This window comes from Hydra vulgaris, chromosome 06 (assembly GCF_038396675.1).
Source record: "Hydra vulgaris chromosome 06, alternate assembly HydraT2T_AEP".
Lineage (NCBI taxonomy): Eukaryota > Metazoa > Cnidaria > Hydrozoa > Anthoathecata > Hydridae > Hydra > Hydra vulgaris.
This window is the reverse complement of record NC_088925.1, coordinates 36,597,775-36,619,935: the sequence shown is the minus strand read 5'-3', so window position 1 is coordinate 36,619,935 and position 22,161 is coordinate 36,597,775. Positions and strand designations below refer to the sequence as shown.

The 22,161-nt window shown below is 25.7% G+C and overlaps 1 protein-coding gene across 3 annotated transcripts in view; it reads left to right on the top strand.

Moving 5' to 3' along the window:
* LOC105844128 (neurabin-1) overlaps nucleotides 1-22,161 on the top strand; it is a 75,999-nt gene that overhangs the window by 18,345 nt on the left and 35,493 nt on the right. For all 3 annotated transcript variants that reach the window (XM_065800013.1, XM_065800014.1, XM_065800012.1), the window contains exons 5-8: nucleotides 112-190; nucleotides 9,903-10,010; nucleotides 18,382-18,453; nucleotides 18,612-18,662. In XM_065800013.1, the coding sequence (XP_065656085.1) occupies nucleotides 112-190; nucleotides 9,903-10,010; nucleotides 18,382-18,453; nucleotides 18,612-18,662 (310 nt within the window). The remainder of the gene's footprint in view (nucleotides 1-111; nucleotides 191-9,902; nucleotides 10,011-18,381; nucleotides 18,454-18,611; nucleotides 18,663-22,161) is intronic.

Below are 22,161 nucleotides of genomic sequence, written 5' to 3'. Positions count from 1 at the left end.
ACTTTTAAACTTTTTATTATTCTTCAACTTGTGTGAATAATTTTTTAAATTTCATTATAAATATTTCTTTATACTGACTATATAGCTGATTATCATTTTCAAACTCTTCAGGTTTCTAATGGGCCGTGATAAATCACGTCGAACAAATTTAGCCCCTGGTTCTCCATTAGCTGATAACCCTGAAATACAGGTACATTTTAAAAAAAATTCTTATATTGATTTTAAATTAAAAAAAAACAAACATTAATTAAAGTGACAAAATTACATATTTATTTGTGTGTAAATTTTCAATGATAAAAGAAATATTTTAGCTTCTAATTGTTAGATTAGCCATTTTTCCCATCTGAATCATTTCAAGTAATTGAACAGCGAAGGCTAGTTAACTTTTGAACAGCAAAGGCTCATTAACTTTTTAAATAGATTTTGATTTTTTTCTTAAGGGATTTTGCAATCTATTGGAATGTGGTTGGAGTTTTTTTTTAATGTGTAAATACAGTTTACCATTGATTACATTTCTTGTATCTCACACATGTTTATTCATTTAGAGTATCAAAACCCTTGTGCTTTTAGTATTCAAGTGTTTTGTATTCTAGCGATTTAAATGATTTGAAATTTGTACAGGTTCTACATGGTCCAATTTGAGTTTGTTTCCATCTCATATTGAGTTTTAATGTTGTTGAATTTATGTTAAATATTGTTAATTAGACAACCATTAATTAAATTAGGAGCATTAGCTAAATCTGTTAACCTCAAATGAAAACAAAGCAACTCTCAAAAAAAACTTGAGCAATAAGGAGCCATTTAAAAAAAAAAAAACAATTTTATTTATTATTGACATATTTTAAATTAAAATGTATTTTTGTTAAAAATGTGATTGTTTATATTACTTATTAGAGAATTAAAGACAGTAATATCAAAATTGTTATTTTTTTTTATTGTTGTTGTTATTTGTTATTGTTATTATTTTACTGTTATTATTTAAAACTTTTAAAATTTCAGTTAACAGTTTTAAATTGTTAACTACTTTTAACTACTTTACTTGTGTGTCAAGTTTGTACAACTATTTTACTTGTGTGTAAATTTTATTTCAGCATAACAAAATAAAAATAAAATTTTAAATTAAGTCTAAAATGATAGATATAGACAAATAGTGTAGTTAAATGATATGTAAGTTTATGCAATTATAAGTATTGATGTTCAAGTGCATGTTATGATATGTGTTGAAATGATATTCAAGTGTATTTACTGACATGTAAATATAACTTTTTAAACCATTTCAGCATGGTTTATTTCTAACAGTTAAATAACTTAAAAATCAAACATCTAATCTATACTTAATTTTAGCATGTTGGTGATAAGAATTTTGTTATATATTGGCCTTATTGTAGATATAGATGTTTTTCGCATAAATTTTATTGGTCTCTTTTTATTAAAGCTAATGTATGTAATTTTGTAGAATATAATTTATTCTTTATTATTTTATTTATTATTACTTATTAACTTATTACACATTATGTTTAATAAACAGAGATAAATAGCTCGTTATCACAATAAAATTATCCATTAACAACACATCCAACAACAACATTAACAATTATATAATAGCATCATCCATTAGCATTGATGACTAGTTAAATATAAAACAAAGGTTTTTTCTAATAATGGTGATGACTATTTTGTTAACAGGATAATTCTATTAACAATGTTTCATAAACATTGTTATTAAAACATCAAATATATTGTCTACTTTTATAAAAATGTGGGTAGCTGTTACAGCTCATTTTGAAAAGGTAAATATTTAAAAGTATTGAATAAAATTGTACAATATTAAATTGTCTGCGTAAAAACATGCAAATATAAAAAATTTTGTTAAGTATATTTTAATTGACATAAAATTTAAAAATTAAGAATTAAAAGCTAGTGTATATAAAACTCATTGAAATAAAAATAAGTAAAATAAATGTTTTAAAATTAAAAAAAATAAAGATGTGTAAGTAAAGGATATATGAAAATATATTCTGAATTATGTACAAGCTGATAGCAAAATAATATAAGTGGTCATTTCACCTAAACTGAAGTTGGCAACAAATCATAATTTAAGCTTATCATTATAATTTCTACAAAATATATTTAGTTAAAAATGTAAATATAAAATATGCTAAATTGCTATTTTTTGTTTTTTACTTTTAAATTTTATTTTTGTTGATAAGATCTTAACATAATAATAGCTTCAATAATATTGAAATGCATTTGTAGTTTTAAAATTATTTTTACTGTATCTGATTAGTTTTGTATACTATTCTTTTTAGTTTGTATTAGAAAAGAATTTGAAACATCAAAACTCTATAAAATTCTATAAAATCTTTTTGATCATCATTAGTAATCTGTTTTTAACATTCATGGCATGCATTTGTTCATAGCTTTTTTTGAAGAAGAACTCACAATTGCACAGTGGGCCAGAATTTACTTTAACAAAAGTTTTTGTTTTCATATAATAATGGTTAGTAAACAATGCTGTATAAACCATGGTGACAACATGATAGGTAACATTTATTTTTGAATTTGTTGGCTCTGGAAGCCATATTGCAAAACAACTGCACATTTAACTTAGATAAAGAACATTTTTATATTATAAATTAAAAAAGAAAATTAAAAAAATTATCTACATTGAAAATCCAAATGCTTGATATATAAAAAAAAGAAGAATTCTTGTAGAAGAAACATATGAAACAGAACAACTGGAAAGTTGAGAAAAAAAAAATTCAATCAGCTACATTGTGACTATATGTGTCCATATAATACCATGAATACAGGTTCACATATCATTCAGCTGTTTGGATGCAGAAGTCTTTAAATCAAGACGAATCAATTAGATATCCTGATGATAATTTGCACAAAATAAGATGCATCTTAATGATGCTGACATCCAATTGGAGAATTTCAGCAGTCTTTTCTTCATATCTAAAAAATCTTTGACCAGTATTACCATTGCTTGAAGATCTTGAACCATCAGACCTAGCTATATCAGTTAAAAGCCGATCTTCATCATGAAATCTCTGTTGAATTAATACTTTTCTATCTTGAATAAATATTTTTCTTAATATTTCTTGTGTGGTCCACTTCTTTATTGTTAATTTATAGCTTATTTTGAAAAGGCATTCCTTAGTTCTGAATTAATCATGATCATGGAGAGTTGAAAGCCCATAATTGAGCCTAGTTTTAGTTAGTAAAAGATATTTCACTGTGTTTATATCATTTTTTTTTAGATTGCAATCACAAACTAAGCGTTCTAACAATTTTGTTACTGTGAATAGTGCAGCATTAATAATTTTGTCGCTGTGAATAGTGCAGCATTAATAATTTTGTTGCTGTGAATAGTGTAACATTAATGATTTTGTTGCTGTGGATAGTGCTGTGGCAACTTTTCTATCCACTATTATAATTTCAGTTGTGTGCAGATCTGTAAAAATTTTTTAGTAAATAATTTTTCAATTGAGTTGATAAGCAATTCTTCTTCTTTTAATTTATCTAATGTTTCTCTTTTATAAGAAAATCTTAAAGGTTTTCAAAATATGGTGAATGATGGATGAGGGTTAGACCAAATCCCCCTTTCACCGTTACTATATTCAAATAACTGCGATGGTACAACGCAAGTGAGGAATAAGCTAACTACATCTGCCGGTTTTTTTGTTCTTTGTTGTTGTTTGAGTATTAAGGCTTTGACCAGTTGATCCATCAAAGCCAACTTTCAACCTTAGTGTCATGCTTTGAATATTTTTTATTGACTTAATAACTTCTCTCAGACATTTTATCAAACCTAGCTCTGTGTGGCTGACTAATGCTTGTGTGATGACTTCTGCTTCATAGTCAGTGACAGTCCAAAAGCTACATTCTGGAAGATAGAGTTCTTATGCTTTGCATACATTATTATAAGATGGATATAAGTTGCAGTTTTTTTCTTATGGCATTGTTTTGAAGGCACTGATAATCAGTAATGCTCCCATTATTATCTAATATGAGTGCTAAGGAGTATTTTGTGCATATTCATGTGTTTGAATTTTCGACAAATTTAAAACTACCTTAGCATCTTTTTTTTTTCCTTTATAAAGTTTACAACTACTAATATATAGCATTTGAAGAATTTCCTAATTTAAGTTTTGTCACTTTTTAGATTTTTCTGATAATTCCTTAAATGCTTTAACTGGCTTTCCAAGAGATAAGTTAACTGTATTTTTTGTATTGCATGAAAAAATATTTTGTTTTGGAAGAATAAAGTCTTCACAAAACCAGGCTATATTTTTCTTTATGAATTTATTATTGAATCTTGCAGTTGAAGCCCATTTTTTACCGTATTCAAAAATAAAATTTGAAAATTGATCCTTAAATTCAGATGTTCCAAGTTTTTTAGAAATAAAATTATTTCAGCTTATCTTTTTCTATAGGTATGGATAATTTGTTTAAATAGTAGAAATCAAGTAGATAATGCAATAGTCTAAAGTATAATAAAGATAGATTTATAATTGTTTATGTTAAAATAATTTTGTTCTGCTTTTAAAAATGTAAGCAAGAATCAAATAGTCTATTTGTCTATTAAAACTATTCAATATACAAATATTAAATGTTAAATTTAATATCAAAATTTGTTGCAAATCAATGTAAATATAAAAAAAGTAGCATGTCAGAACGTTTAATAATATTCTGCAAATATAGATTTACATATATACATACTTTTTGTATTTTGTACCTAAAAAATTACCTAAACATTAAAAAAAATAATGCATTATTTAAATATATATATAACATATATATGCATCATATAACAAATATATGTGCTTCGAAATATGTATATAACAAGATCTAACATGATCTACTAGTTTTAGTATTTTGTATCTAAAAAGTTACCTAAAATTTAAAAAAAAATTCATTCAAAATTTTTATGACTTAATTGTTTGCTAACTTATTTGAATCCAACAACTTTAAAAATGCAATTTAAAGTTATCATTGTAATAAAATAGGTTATAATGCGCAATATATAAGGTATTATTAATTTGATACCATAGATATTTTAAAAAATTTTTATACATATTTTTTCTTTTACAAAATTTCAATATTGTTCCACTTTAACAATGAAATTCATATAGTAAATCATGTTTTAAGTGTATGTTAACTACTAAACATTGATACTTAATCCATCAATGATGATTTAAAACCAGTTTAATGGGAGAAATCAAACATTAGTTTTTTGACTTCCACAATATTAGGTTTTTCGCTGCTCCTATGTGGTTGTTCAACAAATTTTAATGCAATACTAGGTTTTACTTGTATGAAGGTGTTTTTGAGACTTTTATAAATATTAGTGATGCATCTACATGGGTACGTGAAACTTGAGTTGCATTTAGATGATACATAATTTGTATAACTTGGTTTAGCTTGTTTCTTGGCTCAGCAACCTTGTTTTTCAAGGTATAAGGTTTAGAGAGTTTAAATTATTTAAAAAAGCCTTTAAATTGTATCTTAATTATTTTATTTATTTTATTTTGTCATTAAAAAAAGAATACAATGCCGTTTTATATGAATAAAATTTACATGACCGGGGCTAAAAGAAGACAATATTTGCCTTATCACTACGCCCCGAAAATCTTCTTCTACATAACCACAAGGAAGAGAAATAAAAGTTTGTTTTACTATTATAGAAATGAAATGCTATTTTTTTTTAAATAGCATGTTATTTTTTTTTAAATAGTTTGCTATTTCATATCTTTTAATACTAGATTATTATGTTTACAATTTTTCTTCTACATGAATAAAGTTTATAAATATAAGTTATTAAAAAATACATTAAAATTATTTTAAAAAGTACACAAGTTTTATGTACTTGACAAATTGTTGAAAAGTTATTATCCAATGACAGTTATGATGCAGTTAGATAATTTTGACTTAAATGACATTTCTTCCTTTATCGGAGTTATATATGTTTTTAGTTTTGATTTATACAAATGGTTTTCTAATTTTCTTTAGTTAACAGTCTAGAAGTCTGTATTATATAATAATATACTATGTATTAAATATGTTGCAAAAGATTTACAGTCGGGTAAATTTATTCTGGTTCTTTTATTTTTTGTTTTTAAGATTAAACATTTAAAAGAACAAAACATTTAAAAGAACAAAACATTTAAAAGAACGAAAGGAACTACTAGCTTTTTTTATTAGTGCATTTTTGATTGAAGGACAAATTTATGTTTTATATTAAATAGTTTTTCTATTAATTATTTATTAAAAAATTCATATTAAAAAAAAAAAAAAATTTAAATAGTAGAAGATTAAAAAGTGAAAAAGACTGTAGTTAATAAGTTTCCATAGTTTCCATAGTTAATATGTTTCCATAGTTTCCATAGTTAGGAAAGGCCATCAAAAACAAAGAATTAAATAGGGATAAAAATAAACAAATATTTATTTTTATCCCTATTCAGCCATAATAAAATTTAAAAAATAAAATTTACAAAAATTCATTGTAAGTTTACAGAAATTGGTTAGGTGTCACTCATATAGATACAAACTTGTCAAAGTTTGTGTCACCTAAAAAAATAAAAAAATACAAAGAAAGAGATAGAAAAAGTTAAAGAAAACAGATCAAAAAACAAAATAAATTAAAAAGAAAAAGTGAAAAAAAAACTTCTAAAGTTAAAAAAAAAATCAAACAGTTAATAGAGGTAATAGTAATATTTTTAATAATATTATTATTAATAACAATTATTGTCATTATTAAATGACAATAACATTATGAATAATATTTATCATTTATATTATTTTATTATTATTAGATTATTTATTATTCAATATTAATGATGTTTAATAATAATCTTCTTATATAAAACTGTAGTTACAATTAGAAAATAATAATAAAAATTTAAAAAATCATTATAATATAAATAATAAATATTGGCAATGAACAAACTAAATTTATTTAAATAATAGTAAATTACTTCCTGACATTAAAATACACAGAAAAAAAAAACACTAATACTTTGAAGAAGTTATTTACTTTAAGACAGTTACTGAACAGAGAGAAATTCTAAAGAAAACACTTAAACAATATATTTTCTAATTCTGTTGAGTAGTATCTAATCAATAGCAAGAGGATAATTTATTAATGAGGATATTTTTCTCCAGATCTTTTTCTTATTGCATGAATATATTGGTTCCATTAGGAGGTGCATATTTTATCAAAACTTACCATATTTAATTGCATTTAAAAAAGAAGAGTTTAGCTTGTCATTTCCTGTGTTTTTTGTGTTTTTGGTATTTCATTTGTTTTGACAAAAAAAAAAAAAAGATAAAAAGAATTAGGTTCAAAAAGAAAATTATAAAATAATGATCATGGAATTTTAAGATTTTTAGTTCAGAAAGTTTTGTTTGGATATCAAATCTTATTGGTGCAATTTAGTAAAAAGTTACTTTCTTGTTTGAGTTAGCAAATGTTCGAGTTATTATAACGTTTTGCTGTTAATAATGTTATAACATAATGTTATAACATTTATAATGTTATAACATTTATAATGTTATAACATTTATAATGTTATAACATTTATAATGTTATAACATTTATAATGTTATAACATTTATAATGTTATAACATTTTTTAAGTAAAAACAATTTGAGTTACCAAAAGTATAAATTTAAAAATACATTAGAAAGTAAAAGTTGTCACTCAGTCTCAGTTTTGAAGAAACAATTAAAATTCTCTAACAATAAAATTGAGACTACATTGAGTTTTTGTTGAATATCATTACCACTAACACTGAAGGGCAAATAGACATGCATATATCACACTACTAACACTGAAGGGCATATAGACATGCAACACTTGCAATTGCTCTTAATTACCACTAACTTTTGAGTAAACTGGATTAATCACAACATTATTATCATTATGTTCCTTGTCATTAGCATCACCTTTATTTGCTACATTTTTTTACTTTTTCTATTGACTGTTAGTAAAGGTACTGTGTTGATTAAATTTTTATTTGCAGACATCTTGTACAAGTATTGGTTTGGTTACTGAATATATCTAGTTCAAACTCATATATATATATATATATATATATATATATATATATATATATATATATATATATATATATATATATATATATATATATATATATATATGTATATATATGTATATATATGTATATATATATATATGTGTGTATATATATATATTAATATATATATATATATATATATATATATATATATATATATATATATATATATATATATATATATAAAATTTAGTCATTTTTTATATATTTTTTCAGGTTTTTTTGGTGAAATTATGTACAAAATTTATTTTATAGATCAAAATTAATGCAACATGGAAAGAAATATATTATATTTTTAGAAAATTACTTTGAAAAACTTAGATACATGAAAAAGGTCTTGTTTAAAATATTACAAAAGTCTTAGTACGATGTAAAAATTATTCAGAAAAACAGAAAATAGTGTTAAGAAAGGTATCAAAAAACCAAATTTCGATTACATGTTGCTTTTCCCTTGCTTTTTATAACAGCTCTCAATCGATCTGGCATAGAATGAACCAGTTTTTTCGTGATTTCATGACTTAAACAATTCCATGCACTCTCTAATGCCACTTTCATCTGTGGTTTGTTAGTGAAGTGAATTTTACACAGTTCAATTTCCGATTCTGACCATAAATGCTCAATTGGGTTGAGATCTGGACTTTGAGCTGGTGTTTTGATCACTCCAGGACAGTTGTAGAGCATCCAGAGCCATGTATTAAAAGCGCTATGCTTCAGATTGTTGTCCTGGTAGTACTTATATACACCAGTCAACCCCAATTTTTCAGCACTTTAGTTTAAGTTTTGTTTTAGGACATCAATATAAGCACGGGCATTCATGGTAGTTTCCATAAAATGCAATTTACCAACCCCAGAAGCCACCATACAGCTCCAAACCATGACACCGCCCCCGCCATGTTTAGCTGTTGTACCATATTTCGCTCTTCTAACTCTATTTGGTCTTCTCCAAACAATGACACGTCCATCCGATCCAAACAAATTAAATTTGCTCTCATCAGCAAAAATTACAGTCTCCCAGAACTCTTTAGGCATCGAAACATACTTTTTAGCAAATTCTAAACGTGCTTTTTGATTCTTCTTAGAAATGAAGGGCTTCTTTCTCGCTACTCTTCCATGAAAATTTTGTTTCTTTAAACATCGTCTCACTGTTTGCACACTTACAGTTTGTCCTAGATCAAGTTCTAAATCCAACGAATTCTCAGTTCGTTCCGAAAGAACTTTTGGGCAGCAATTTGAACAGAACCCTCAGTAGAAAATTTTTTTATGATAGACTGAACCGTGGATTTTAGCATACAAAGCATTTCTTTTATCTGTGACAGTGATTTTCCATTTTGATAGTGAGAAACAACAAGATCTTCATCACTTCTGGCAACTCTTTTCTAGTAGGATTCATTTTCAAAATTACCAATTTTTTATTGCACAAAATGTCCAATTGGGTTTATAAATGACAATTTTATTTACGCTGAAAACAAAAACATTGGAAATATAAAGCTAATGTAAACATAAACAACACATAAGGGGGTCGTACGAAGACTTATGTAACATATCAAATAACTGATTTTTCATATTTACTAACTTTTTGACATTAAATAAATTAAGTATTATTTCTTTTGTTATATATTAAATAAGGATAGTTAAAGCGATTTCAACAAGAATTTTTACTAATAAATATGTTTACATGTTTATATATATATATATATATATATATATATATATATATATATATATATATATATATATATGTATGTATATATTTGTATATGTATATATAAATATATTTGTAGCACTTCTTTTTTTCAGCATTTTATTCAAGATATGAATAATGTCATTCATCAAATGGAAGAAGTTGAGAAACGTGCAATATATGCTGAAAATTTAGTTGAAGATGTTAAACAAGAACTGTTAAAGGTAATTTAATTAATTTTATTAAAAACTTTACAAACTGTACAATTTAAATTAGGTAAAAAATTTTAAGATTTTTTCATTATATATATATATATATATATATATATATATATATATATATATATATATATATATATATATATATATATATATATATATATATATATATATATATATATATATATATATATATATATATATATATATATATATATATATATATATATATAAATAAGTTTAATTTTGCTGTGAGCATATATTCAGCAAGAGTGCTCGATGAATGATATCAGAGCTATATAATTGATTTTTTGACGAGATTAAAAAAATAACTACATGATTTTTACTACTAAAAGTTTCATGCGTTTAGCAATCGTCAGGTAAAAAATGCATTGTTTTTTTCGTTAAAAAATATACTCAATAAACATCGTGGCGTTCAAAAACAATTATAAAACTATAACTATTTGCGAGCGACTTTTTTCTAAGTTTAAGGATACATCTAAGAAGTTGATTGACTTTTTTCTAAGTTAAAGGATACATCTAAGACGTTGGACTATATCGTGACGATGGTCTGATGATACTTCGTAAAAAAACTGGATCACAAATTGATAGAATACGAAAAAACATAATTAAAGTTATAAAAACGATTGGTTTTAAAATAGAGATCCAAACAAACCTACCCGCAGTCAACTTCTTAGATGTATCCTTTAACTTAGAAAAAAGCTCCTACCAACCTTTCAAAAAACCAAATGATTATCTACGTTACATCCACTCTGAATCCAACCACCCACCGCAAATAATAAAGCAAATCCCCATCTCTATCAACAGCAGATTATCACAAAATTCCTCGAATGAAAAAACATTTAATTTATCTATACCAGAATACGAAGATGAACTAAGAAGAAATGGCTTCACTAATTTTAATTTAAAGTATAACCCCCAAAAAAGAGAGAAAAAGACAAGAAAAAGAACTATAATATGGTTTAACCCCCCTTACAGTAAAAGCGTCTTGACCAATGTCGGACATATCTTCCTAAACTTAATCGACAAACACTTTCCAACATCCCACCCCCTAAGTAAACTATTCAATCGAAACACCATCAAATTGAGTTACAGCTGCACAAAAAATATCGAAAGTATAATAAAAAGCCACAACAAGAAAATTAGTTCAGAAAGACCAAAAGAATACCCACCCTGCAATTGTATAAAGAAAGAAAACTGCCCTATAATAGGAAAATGTAGAGCCTCTAATGTTATTTATAAATGTATAGTATCCCCCCCTAACACCCCAGAAAAAGTATATATTGGCCTAGCAGAAGGTGAATGGAAGAAAAGATGGGCTAACCACAAACACTCATTCATAAATAAAAAGATGAAAAATTCAACCACCCTTTCAAAGTATATATGGCAGATAAAAGAAAACTTAAAAATAACACCAAAATTAACTTGGTCAATAATTAAACAAGTCCCCGCCTACAGCAACGTAACAAAAAAATGCTTGCTTTGCCTTCATGAAAAACTTTGCATAATATCATACAAAGGAAAGCAAAAATTATTAAATAAAAAAACAGAAATTATTTCTAAGTGCCGTCACGAAAACAAGTTCTTGCTTGACAACCACGAGCCCAAAGATTAAAAAACCAAACCACGCTCGCAAATAGTTATAGTTTTATAATTGTTTTTGAACGCCACGATGTTTATTGAGTATATTTTTTAACGAAAAAAACAATGCATTTTTTACCTGACGATTGCTAAACGCATGAAACTTTTAGTAGTAAAAATCATGTAGTTATTTTTTTAATCTCGTCAAAAAATCAATTATATATATATATATATATATATATATATATATATATATATATATATATATATATATATTAGGGTGTCCCAAAAAACAACTTTTTTAAAAATAATCTGCTTCCAACCCCTAAATGTGTTCTATCTAATACAAAAACACTAGGTTTAAAATTTTTTTTTGAGTCAAAATATTTTAAAGGGTCCCTCAAGACCCTCAAATATTTAATGGGTCGCTGATATTTTCAAAAAAAAAATTTTTCAAAAATATGTTAACCTGGTACTCAAATGAAGCAAAATTATATAAAAATTATAAAATTCGCAAAAATAATATTCGTTTTGAAAAAAAATTTTTTTTTGGTTTGATTACATAAAAAATTACTTTTCTTAATGGAAAATGAAAAAAAATGCATATTATTTTTGAAATTTTGATATAATTTTGCTTCATTTGAGTACCACGTTGACATATTTTTGAAAAACCTTTTTTTTAAATATTAGGGACCCATTAAATATTCAAGGGTCCAGTCGGGACCCCTTAAAATATTTTTTATTCAAAAAAATTTTAAACCTTGTGTTTTTGTATTAGATAAAACACATTTAGGGGGTAGAAGCAGATTATTTTCAAAAATGTTGTTTTTTGGGACACCCTAATATATATATATATATATATATATATATATATATATATATATATATATATATATATATATATATATATATATATATATATATATATATATATATATATATATATATGAATATATATATATATATATATATATATATATATATATACATATATATACATATATATATATATATATATATATATATATATATCTATATACATATATATATATATATGTATATACATATATATATATATATATATATATATATATATATACATATATATATATATACATATATATATATATATACATATATATACATATATATATGTATATATATAATATATATATATATATATGTTGTTGTCATTTATGGTAGATAAAATCAATTTCAAAGTGCATATTTTATTTGAGGTTTAGTCAACTTTTTCTTCATCAAAACTTACACATGCCATAGAATTTTTTGTGTAAAGGACAATTATAGGTTTATTCATTCTTATATGCGCATTTATTCATTCGTATATGCGTGTTTATTCATTCTTATATGCCTGTTTATATGCAAGTCAACCATTCATAATATCTCTTATACAATTTTATATAAAAAATAAATAGGCTTTTATGTTTTTATATAGATATATTTAAAATATAAATTAGTTTGTTGCCACTACTATTTATTCAAAAAATGGTTGCTGAGCCAGAGCTGGATTTATGTAACTACGCATATGATTGCAAAATGGAAATAAGTTAAACTCTGTATCATCCAGAATATTTTAAGTTTCTTGATTACCCCATGCTTATTTCGAGGCCTTTCTCCCTATTTATAAAAAGAAAAAAATTTTTCTATTGGATTAAGCTGTGGCGTGTATGCTGGCAGATGCTTAACAGCTATGCCATGAGAAGCTAATGTTTGCCTATCAGAAAGACTCCAGTGGTATTTACAATTGTCCATAACACGCACCGGCGCTTCAACATCTGCATTCCTAATTGCTAGTGTCAACATTGTTGTAATGAAAGTACAAAATGAATCTGCATTCCAGCCTCCAGTTTTTATTTCATAAGCCAGAACTCCCATTGTTGAAACAGCACAAATCAAACTAACATTCTTGCCACCGTTTACATAAATCCATCGCTGGCGCGGCAACCATTTTTTGAATAAATAGCAGTGGCAACAACCTGATTTATACTTTAAATATATCCATATAAAAAGATAAAAGCCTATTTATTGTTTATATAAAATTATATTAGAGATTTTATGGGTGGTTGACTCACATACAAATGCGCATATAAGAATGAATAAACATGCATATAAGAATGAATAAACACACATATAAGAATGAATAAACAAGCATGAATAAATGTGCATAATAGAATGAATAAATGCGCATATAAGAATGATCAAACATACATATAAAAATGAATAACCATGTAACACCTTAATTTTCTTCCTGAAGAAAAGGAAAAAATTTAAGTGATGATATTTTTTAATTTGTTAGAAAAATAAGTTTACTAATAAAAAAAATAACTCATATATGACTACATAAATGTAGTTATGTAGTCATATATATATACATATATATATATATATATGTATATATATATATATATATATATATATATATATATATATATATATATATATATATATGTATATATATATATATATATATATATATGTGTATATATATATATATGTATATATATATATATATATATATATATATATATATATATATATATATATATATATATATATATATATATATATATATATATATATATATGAGACTTAATTGAATGACGAGTAACTCGAGAATAAATTTTATTAGATGGCACAAGAGACACTAGCTCTTTAGAGCAGTGCCCATTATAGTATCTGTAAAAAAGAGATGGCTTTAACCTTTATCATTCGATAATTCGCTGATAAAGATTCGATTTATTTGCCCATAAAACCTATCGGTTTGGCAAATCAGCTGTAGAACAAGAGGATCGAAATCCATATTGATGATCAGAAAGTAAGTTATTAGATTCAAGATAATAAAAGTGTTTGTTAATTAATGATTCAAAAACCTTGCTTATGATAGAAAGAAAACTAATGGGACGGTAGTTAGACGAATCAGATCGCTCTCCAGATTTTTTGAAAATAGGGATAACAGATGCCTCTTTCCAGCAGGCTGGAAAACAAGACTCTGATAAGCACTTGTTGAATAGTTTTGAAATTATAGACGACAGCTCCAGAGATCACTTCTGCAAGACTATAACAGGTATGTTGTCCGGGCCACAAGCTGTAGAAGAGTCTAAGCAGGAAATCACTTTAGATACAGAAGCTGGAGTGATATGAATGTCAAGCAATGGATCAACCTGTTTGACAGCTATAACAGGTAGAACGCAACTAGTGGACTCAAGAGATGATATTGATGAAAAGTTCTTAGCAAACAATTCAGCTTTGTCTTTAGGTGAGGCGACAAAATCTGAGCCATACAGGAGAGGTGAAATTGATTTACAGATTTGTCTTTATTATTGATACTATTAAAGATTCTCCAGAAATCATGAGAGCCTAATTTTTGATGTTGAAATATGAGATTTTATGACCTGAGAATAGCGGGCTTTGGCGTTGTACATATCCTTTTTACAATGGTTTCTTGCAGTAATAAACAGGCGTCTGTTTTCTGGAGAATTGTTTTGCTGATAGATATGGCAGTAATGGTTTTGATTGACAATTGCAGCAGCACAATGTGAGGAAAACCATGGAGGAGAGTGAGGCTTGATCTGGAATTGTCAAGAGGGAATGAAAGATTCCATACCTGCCTGAATCCACGAAGTTATGTAAGAAGCACATTTGTCAACAGGAAGACGAAAGATTTCTACCCAAGGGCCATCACGAAGAAAATCACTGAAAGAGTCCCAGTCAGCTTTAAGGTAGTTGTAAGAGGTATGATAGGGGGATTCAGATGATGAAGAAGAATGAGGTAATAGTTTTAGAGAGATCAAACTGTGATCAGAAGCACCTAAGAGTGAATGTGGAGAAACTGAGCATTGACTAGGATCAGAAGACATAAATTGAGTAGAGAAGGGAAATGATTCGGATTGTCTGGAAAGCGAGTTGGAAAGTTGACTATTTGAGTTTGGGATTGAGAAAGGCAAAAGTTGTGGGCTGACACTAGAGCCAAGTCATTCAGTGTGATGAATTAAAGCATTAAAGTCACCAACAACAATATTGGCTGATGGATAAAGAGAAATGGCTTGGTCAATATGATAAGAAATAACATCAAAAAGAGTGCAGTCTTGAGATGAAGTAGAGCGATATAGAACATAGAGAAAGGCAATAGAGTGAAGTGGTGCTAAACGAAACCACATAAAAGATTAGTCTGTGGATTCAAACCTAGTTTCCCGACAAATGGGTGAATTCTTACGAATTTAAATGCCCAGGCCAAGCATGTGACTATTGGAGTCTTTACGAATTAAAGGAAGATAACCATCAACACAAGATGAGACAACTGAACTCAAATTAGTCTTACAAAGAGCAAGTAGGTTTGGTAAACTTTGCAAGAGATAAGATTCAACAGAAGAAAAGTTATTTCAAACACCATGAATATTAGTGAATGATTGGTTTAGAGAACTTGGTGATGACGATAATTTTTTGTGTTTTATAGTTTTTGGTACTTTATTTATTTTTTAAATTTGTTAAAGAACATGACTCAAAGTATAGATACTCAGTACACTGTTTAATAGCCGTTTCAATGCATCCAGTAGCCGGATGCATTGAGCATCTGCCCAAGATGAGTATTTTTATCGAGACACTATCTCTAGCCTTTACTTAAACAAGAGCCTCAAGGCTGGAAGTGTTTTAAGTCGAAGTTGGCATCTCCTAGCCTTTGCCTATAAAGGCGTATCCTACAAGGCAGCAGGACATGAAGCAGATTGTACTGGGTTACATGTTACCAGTAGCAGGATAACCTGACCTGACAATATGAGTTATATGGTTAAATGTACTAGAAACTACATTTAACTTTTTAAGCAATTTTATGCATAAATATATATATATGCATAAATAATTATTTGAGTATATTCATAAATGGTTTATTATAATATAATTGTTTTTAATTTAAAAGTTTTGGTCAAAAATTATAAAATTGTAATATAGGAATTTTATAAGATTTAAGTATGGCACAAAACATTAAAAAAAATTTTTGTAAGATAAAATGATTAAAAAATTTTTTGTAGGAAAAGATGATAAAATCTAATAGTCTTTATTTTTAATTTATAATTTGATTGATGAAAAAGTTTCTGTAAAAAGTTTTGAACAGGTACCTATAAAACTGTTTTAGAATAAAATATTGATAATAACTTTACCTGAGTAATTATTTTTTATAAATTTTTATTATATAAAGATAATAGTTTTTTTTTGCAGCTAGGTGGAATTTTTTCTAGCCTACAATAAACGACAGTAGACTAGACAATTATTTCTTAACTTCAATAGGCAGAGTTTTTTTTTGTTGCTAAAAAAAATGTTTGGGATATAGAGTTTCATTAAGTTATTTCAGTCAAATCTTTGTTTTGTACAATTTGATTCCAAATTAAAATGGGCTAAGTCCATAGGGGGTTTTTTTGTTTAAGGTTTTTAGATTTTAAGCTTAAGTTCTGCCTCTCCAGTCTTAAAATTATCCCTTAAAATTCCCCTAGGATGCTTTTATCCCCTTATTTGAGTTTTTTCTATGCTTTCTATATTTTTCTATATTTTGCTTACATTTGCTATGTAAGCGAAAAGTTTCTGGTAGTGCTGCACTTAACTTTCTTTGCTCAGCAACCTTGTTTGTCATGGCTCATGTTTCAGAAGTGGTTTGTCATGGCTCATGTTTCAGAAGTTGAAAAATTGTTAAAAGAGGTTATAAGAGTTTTTAATTACCTTTTTTTTAAAAGTTAAAAAAATAACAATAATAAAATGAGTAGTTTCCTTGACTGTAGTAGTCCCCGGGTGACATGAATAGTGTCAAAAGTGAACTTCAGAATAGTACCGAATATATTAATAAGGCCTAATGTCCCAAAAAAAAGGAATAGTGTTGCAAATGAATTTAATGAATAGTGTCAAAAGCAAAAAACAAAAAGTAGAATAATGTTGCAAATAGTTAATTTCAACAATAGCTTACTCATTTTGCTTATCTTTATAGCATATGGCTTTTACTCGACAATCAATAATGCGACAATTTGCGACACTATTCCTTTTTTACATATTTGACAATCAAATTTATGATTATCAAAGTTTTGCGTCACTATTTCACTACACTGTAGCCCCCATGCTATTTGACTGCAGTAGGCCCCCATGCGCTTGACTGTAGTAGCTCTAATACCCTTGACTGTAATAGCTTCCATGCCCTTGAGGAAGTAAACACACTTAAAAAAATGTAAAAGTTTGTTTTATGAGGTTAAGCTTAATAGAGCGCTGTAACAGCAAACTGTAGCTGCATTTTAAACTGTAACAGCATTTTAAAATGTAACAGCATTTTAAAATGTAACAGCATTTTAAAAAGTAAAAAATCTCAACAGATAAATATATAGTATAAATAGCATTAACATTGGACTTGCGGAGGTTTTAAAAAATTGAAAATTTTGCATAGTGCCAAAAAAAAATTCTTTAGAGTTTATTTTGCATAATTATTCAATAAATTATACAATAAAATTAACATAATTATTGAATAAATTATACAATAAAGTTTCAAATTCTAAAAACCTCAATTTTTAATTGACCCTATATAATAATCTGGTAATCACAGATAAAAATTATTTTAAATAATATTTGTAAACTGTAAAACTTATTATAAGTATTTATACATAATATATATCTTATGAAATATTAATACTTATTAAAAGTGTATATATGTAGTATATATTTTATGAAATTTTAAAAATAATAAGTTTATAAAGTATTGTAAAAAAAAGTATAATTCTTACATCAGGCTGAGGAAAGAGCTCATGCAGCTGAACAAGCTTTAGAAGAAATGAAAGAAAAATTGACTGCTGCAAGCGAGGTTTTCAAAATTTTATAGTGTATATATTGATGAAAAGTGCCTCTATTTCTTTATTAAAACTTACATGCCTTGTATGTAAAAAGTTTTTAGAGATTATTCAAAGCACTGATTATTTTTCTTTTTATTTCTTTATAAAACTTTTTTTAAATATTTTTTAGTCACCTTTTGTTAATGGCAACAGAAAACTTAAAAATGAAATTAAAATCAAGGTATGTATGTTGAATTTCTTTATAAAATGAATTATATATATATATATATATATATATATATATATATATATGTATATATATATATATATATATATATATATATATATATATATATATATATATATATATATATATATATATATATATATATATATATATATATATATATATATATATATATGGGCGATTCCTCAAGAGTGGCGATCGTAACATTTGACACTCTTTAGGCTATTAAAAATAAATGAATATGGAAATGACTTAAAACTTTCCAGAAATGTGAAATCCTATCATATAATTTAGTATGCAAAAATTACAGTAATAAAGTCTTGAACATTTTTCAAAAAATAACTCTATGTAGTGTTACTGTCGTATCATTTACTTTTTACCACTTATGAACAAAACAACTTTGTCAAACTTAATGCAGCAAATGGCATGGTAAAAAAAAAAGTCATTTGGTGTATGAATATAGCAAATATTGATATTGTTATATGCTGAGTTATGTAGTTTTTACTTAAATTCACTCCCACAAACTGTGAATGACTCTCGTCATCTTAATGAATTTAAAAACCGTTTAGACAAACACTGTAGCCAGCACTAATATTACAGTTAATGTACCGAATTGCTGCTACAGCTCATTGTCTACTGGCAAAGAGCTAAAGGGTTGCTACCCCTTTCAAGCGACATTTTATTGTTCGCCGCAGCTGATTATTATTATATATATATATTATATAAATATATAAATTTATTTTCAAAATAACATGATGTTTTTTATTCTTGACATGTTTCGTAAGATTCTTTTATCTTTTATTTGTGTTTGGTTGGGGCATTATCCAAAATCTCAAAAGAATCACATTTAACCAAATTTTTGCAATTAATAGATAAAGTTATGTGTTTAAATATATGAGATTGTTTATCACTTTTAAGGTGCTCATTTATTCTAGTTTCCAAATGTCTGGAGGTTTCTCCAATATAACTGGCATTGCAGCCAGTGCAAGAAAATTTATAGACAACATGAGATTTAAGCAGTTTAGAAAGTGACTCTTTTAAGCAAAAGCAATCTTGTATTTTATTAGTAGTGAAAATTAGTTTTATTAGAACATCCTTGCAATACATATGAACAATTTTAGTATAATTAGAGTACATTTCTATGTATGGAAGCTTAAAGTATTTTATATTTTAAGCTATTAACAATGTTAAAAACAGATGGCTTCATTTTCTTATCAAAGTAGGATTTAATTTCAAAATAGGAGTCAATAATTTTTTGTGGAAATTTATTATTTTGTAAAACTAATGATAGATTCTTAATATCTTTATCAAAACCAACTTAATATACAAACTTTACATTATGTTATAAACTTATCTATTTAATTTTGCTGTCAGTTTGTTTATTTTTTGACAGTTGGTTATTTTGATTGGTCATTTACCGAGTTATTTTGTAAAAATATATTGGTTTATTATGTATAATTTTTGTCCGTTAATATTTCTCTGTAAAGACTTCTATTTTTTAATATTTATTTCATAGTTTTTTTAAATTATGAAACAATCTTTTGAAAATGTAAATAAATTTTACGAAACATATCAAGAATAAAAAACATTGTGTTATTTTTAAAAATAGTTACTTATTTTATGCTATTACGACGTTCAAGAAGTATATATATATATATATATATATATATATATATATATATATATATATATATATATATATATATATATATATATATATATATATATATATATATATATATATATTCTGAATTATAAAACAAAGAAACATTCTAGTCAATTAAGTTGCATTTTTGTGGTTTTTAGCAAACAATAAAGTTTAATTAGTTTATCAATTATTTTAATGGTTTTACATAAAGGTTTTACCTAATTATTAACATTAAACACAAAGAGTTAAGATCTGTTAAAGGGATCCCAAAGTGCCGAGACAAGTTGTGTTCGTTTTAATAAGAATGATAAAAAAAATGTTTAGGCAGAATTTTTTTAAAACAAAATAATAAATGTATACCAAGAAAAACAAACTTTGTTGTTTTACTCGAAGCTTGCCATCTCTTTGCTAGCCAATCTCTCAAAGTCTTTAAAATATATGCTGCAATCTACAGACTTTATTATTTATTTAATTCCAAAGAGTTTTAGTAAATGACGTCATTCTAGAATTTCGATAAGAAGTCTGAAAATTCTTTTTTTTTTTTATCAAATTATTTTTTATAGAATTTTTTAAATTATTATTATAGATTACTAAAGAATTTATTTAATTGCTTATTTTATATAAAAGTTTTTTCACAATAGTTCATCATAAATTACTGTAGAATTTCTTTATTTTATTTTCTAAATCTCCCGAAGTTCGCATTAAAAATATAAATAAAATATTTCAGATATTTTAAGCTCATCTATTTCTAGAAATTATTTTTTGTGTTATATTTATTGTTATTAAATGATTATTATCCTTATTAAGATTGTGTTAACATTTTTTTTGATTTTTTCAAATTTTGACCGCAAGCCGCTGGTAGCAGCTTTCGGGTATGCTTCACAATTTATCTTGTTTTGTACATAAATTTTCACTCTAGGCGCATATAATTTGTTTGTTCTTAAGGTTTAATTAATTCTCTACATAATCAAAAACAAATAAGAGCCATATTGTGTTGTTATAAAAAGTTATCACTTGATAAAGTTTAAAAATCTTGAGTTATCCTTGATTAAAAAAAAACTTCTTTAAATTTAGTTCTAAAATAAAGCAGCATTAACACTGTAAAATTTAACTCGTGGAAGTGTATAAGTATTTAGCTAAGTAATTAAAAACGTCTTTTTTTTGTCTCAAAATATGTTCTTTTTATACCTTAAATGAGTTTTGTTTTGGACTTAATGTTTTAATTACTATTTATAAAACAATGGTTTTAAGCACTTTGCATTTCTTATTATTCAATGATGCGTGTTAAAATCTTATTTAACTAAAAAGTTCATTTATTCAGCTTACTATTGACATATAGTTTGCTATGCTTTTACTAATCGAATTTTAATTAGTTGACAATATTATGCCTTCCAAATTTTATTCCAAAAATGTGCGGTTGCAGTGTGAAGATTTTTGTTATAATGGCTGGTAGTGAAAGAGTTAACCTTATGAAAGTTTAATTAACAGCATTTATTTGCTAAATTTTTCATCGGTTACAAGTATTCTTGAAATTCTTATTTAATCATGCGAGAATATATTTAATGAAATTTATTCTGTAAAACATGTGTATTGCTAATTTTATTTTTAAAATTGAACAATTATTGGTCAAGATTGCAAAAAAGTGCAGCATTATTGAATAAATTTTAAAATTGAAATCGTTTAATGGAAAATTTTTTATTGTCAATTTTGTAGTTTTTTGTAATTTTAAGAGACAGGTTTTAATGTAAAGTACTTGCCAAATACAACATAAATTGGGAAGTATTAAATATAATATGTTTTTTAGCGCATGCTGCAACATATTGACGATTTTAATTGCCATCTGTC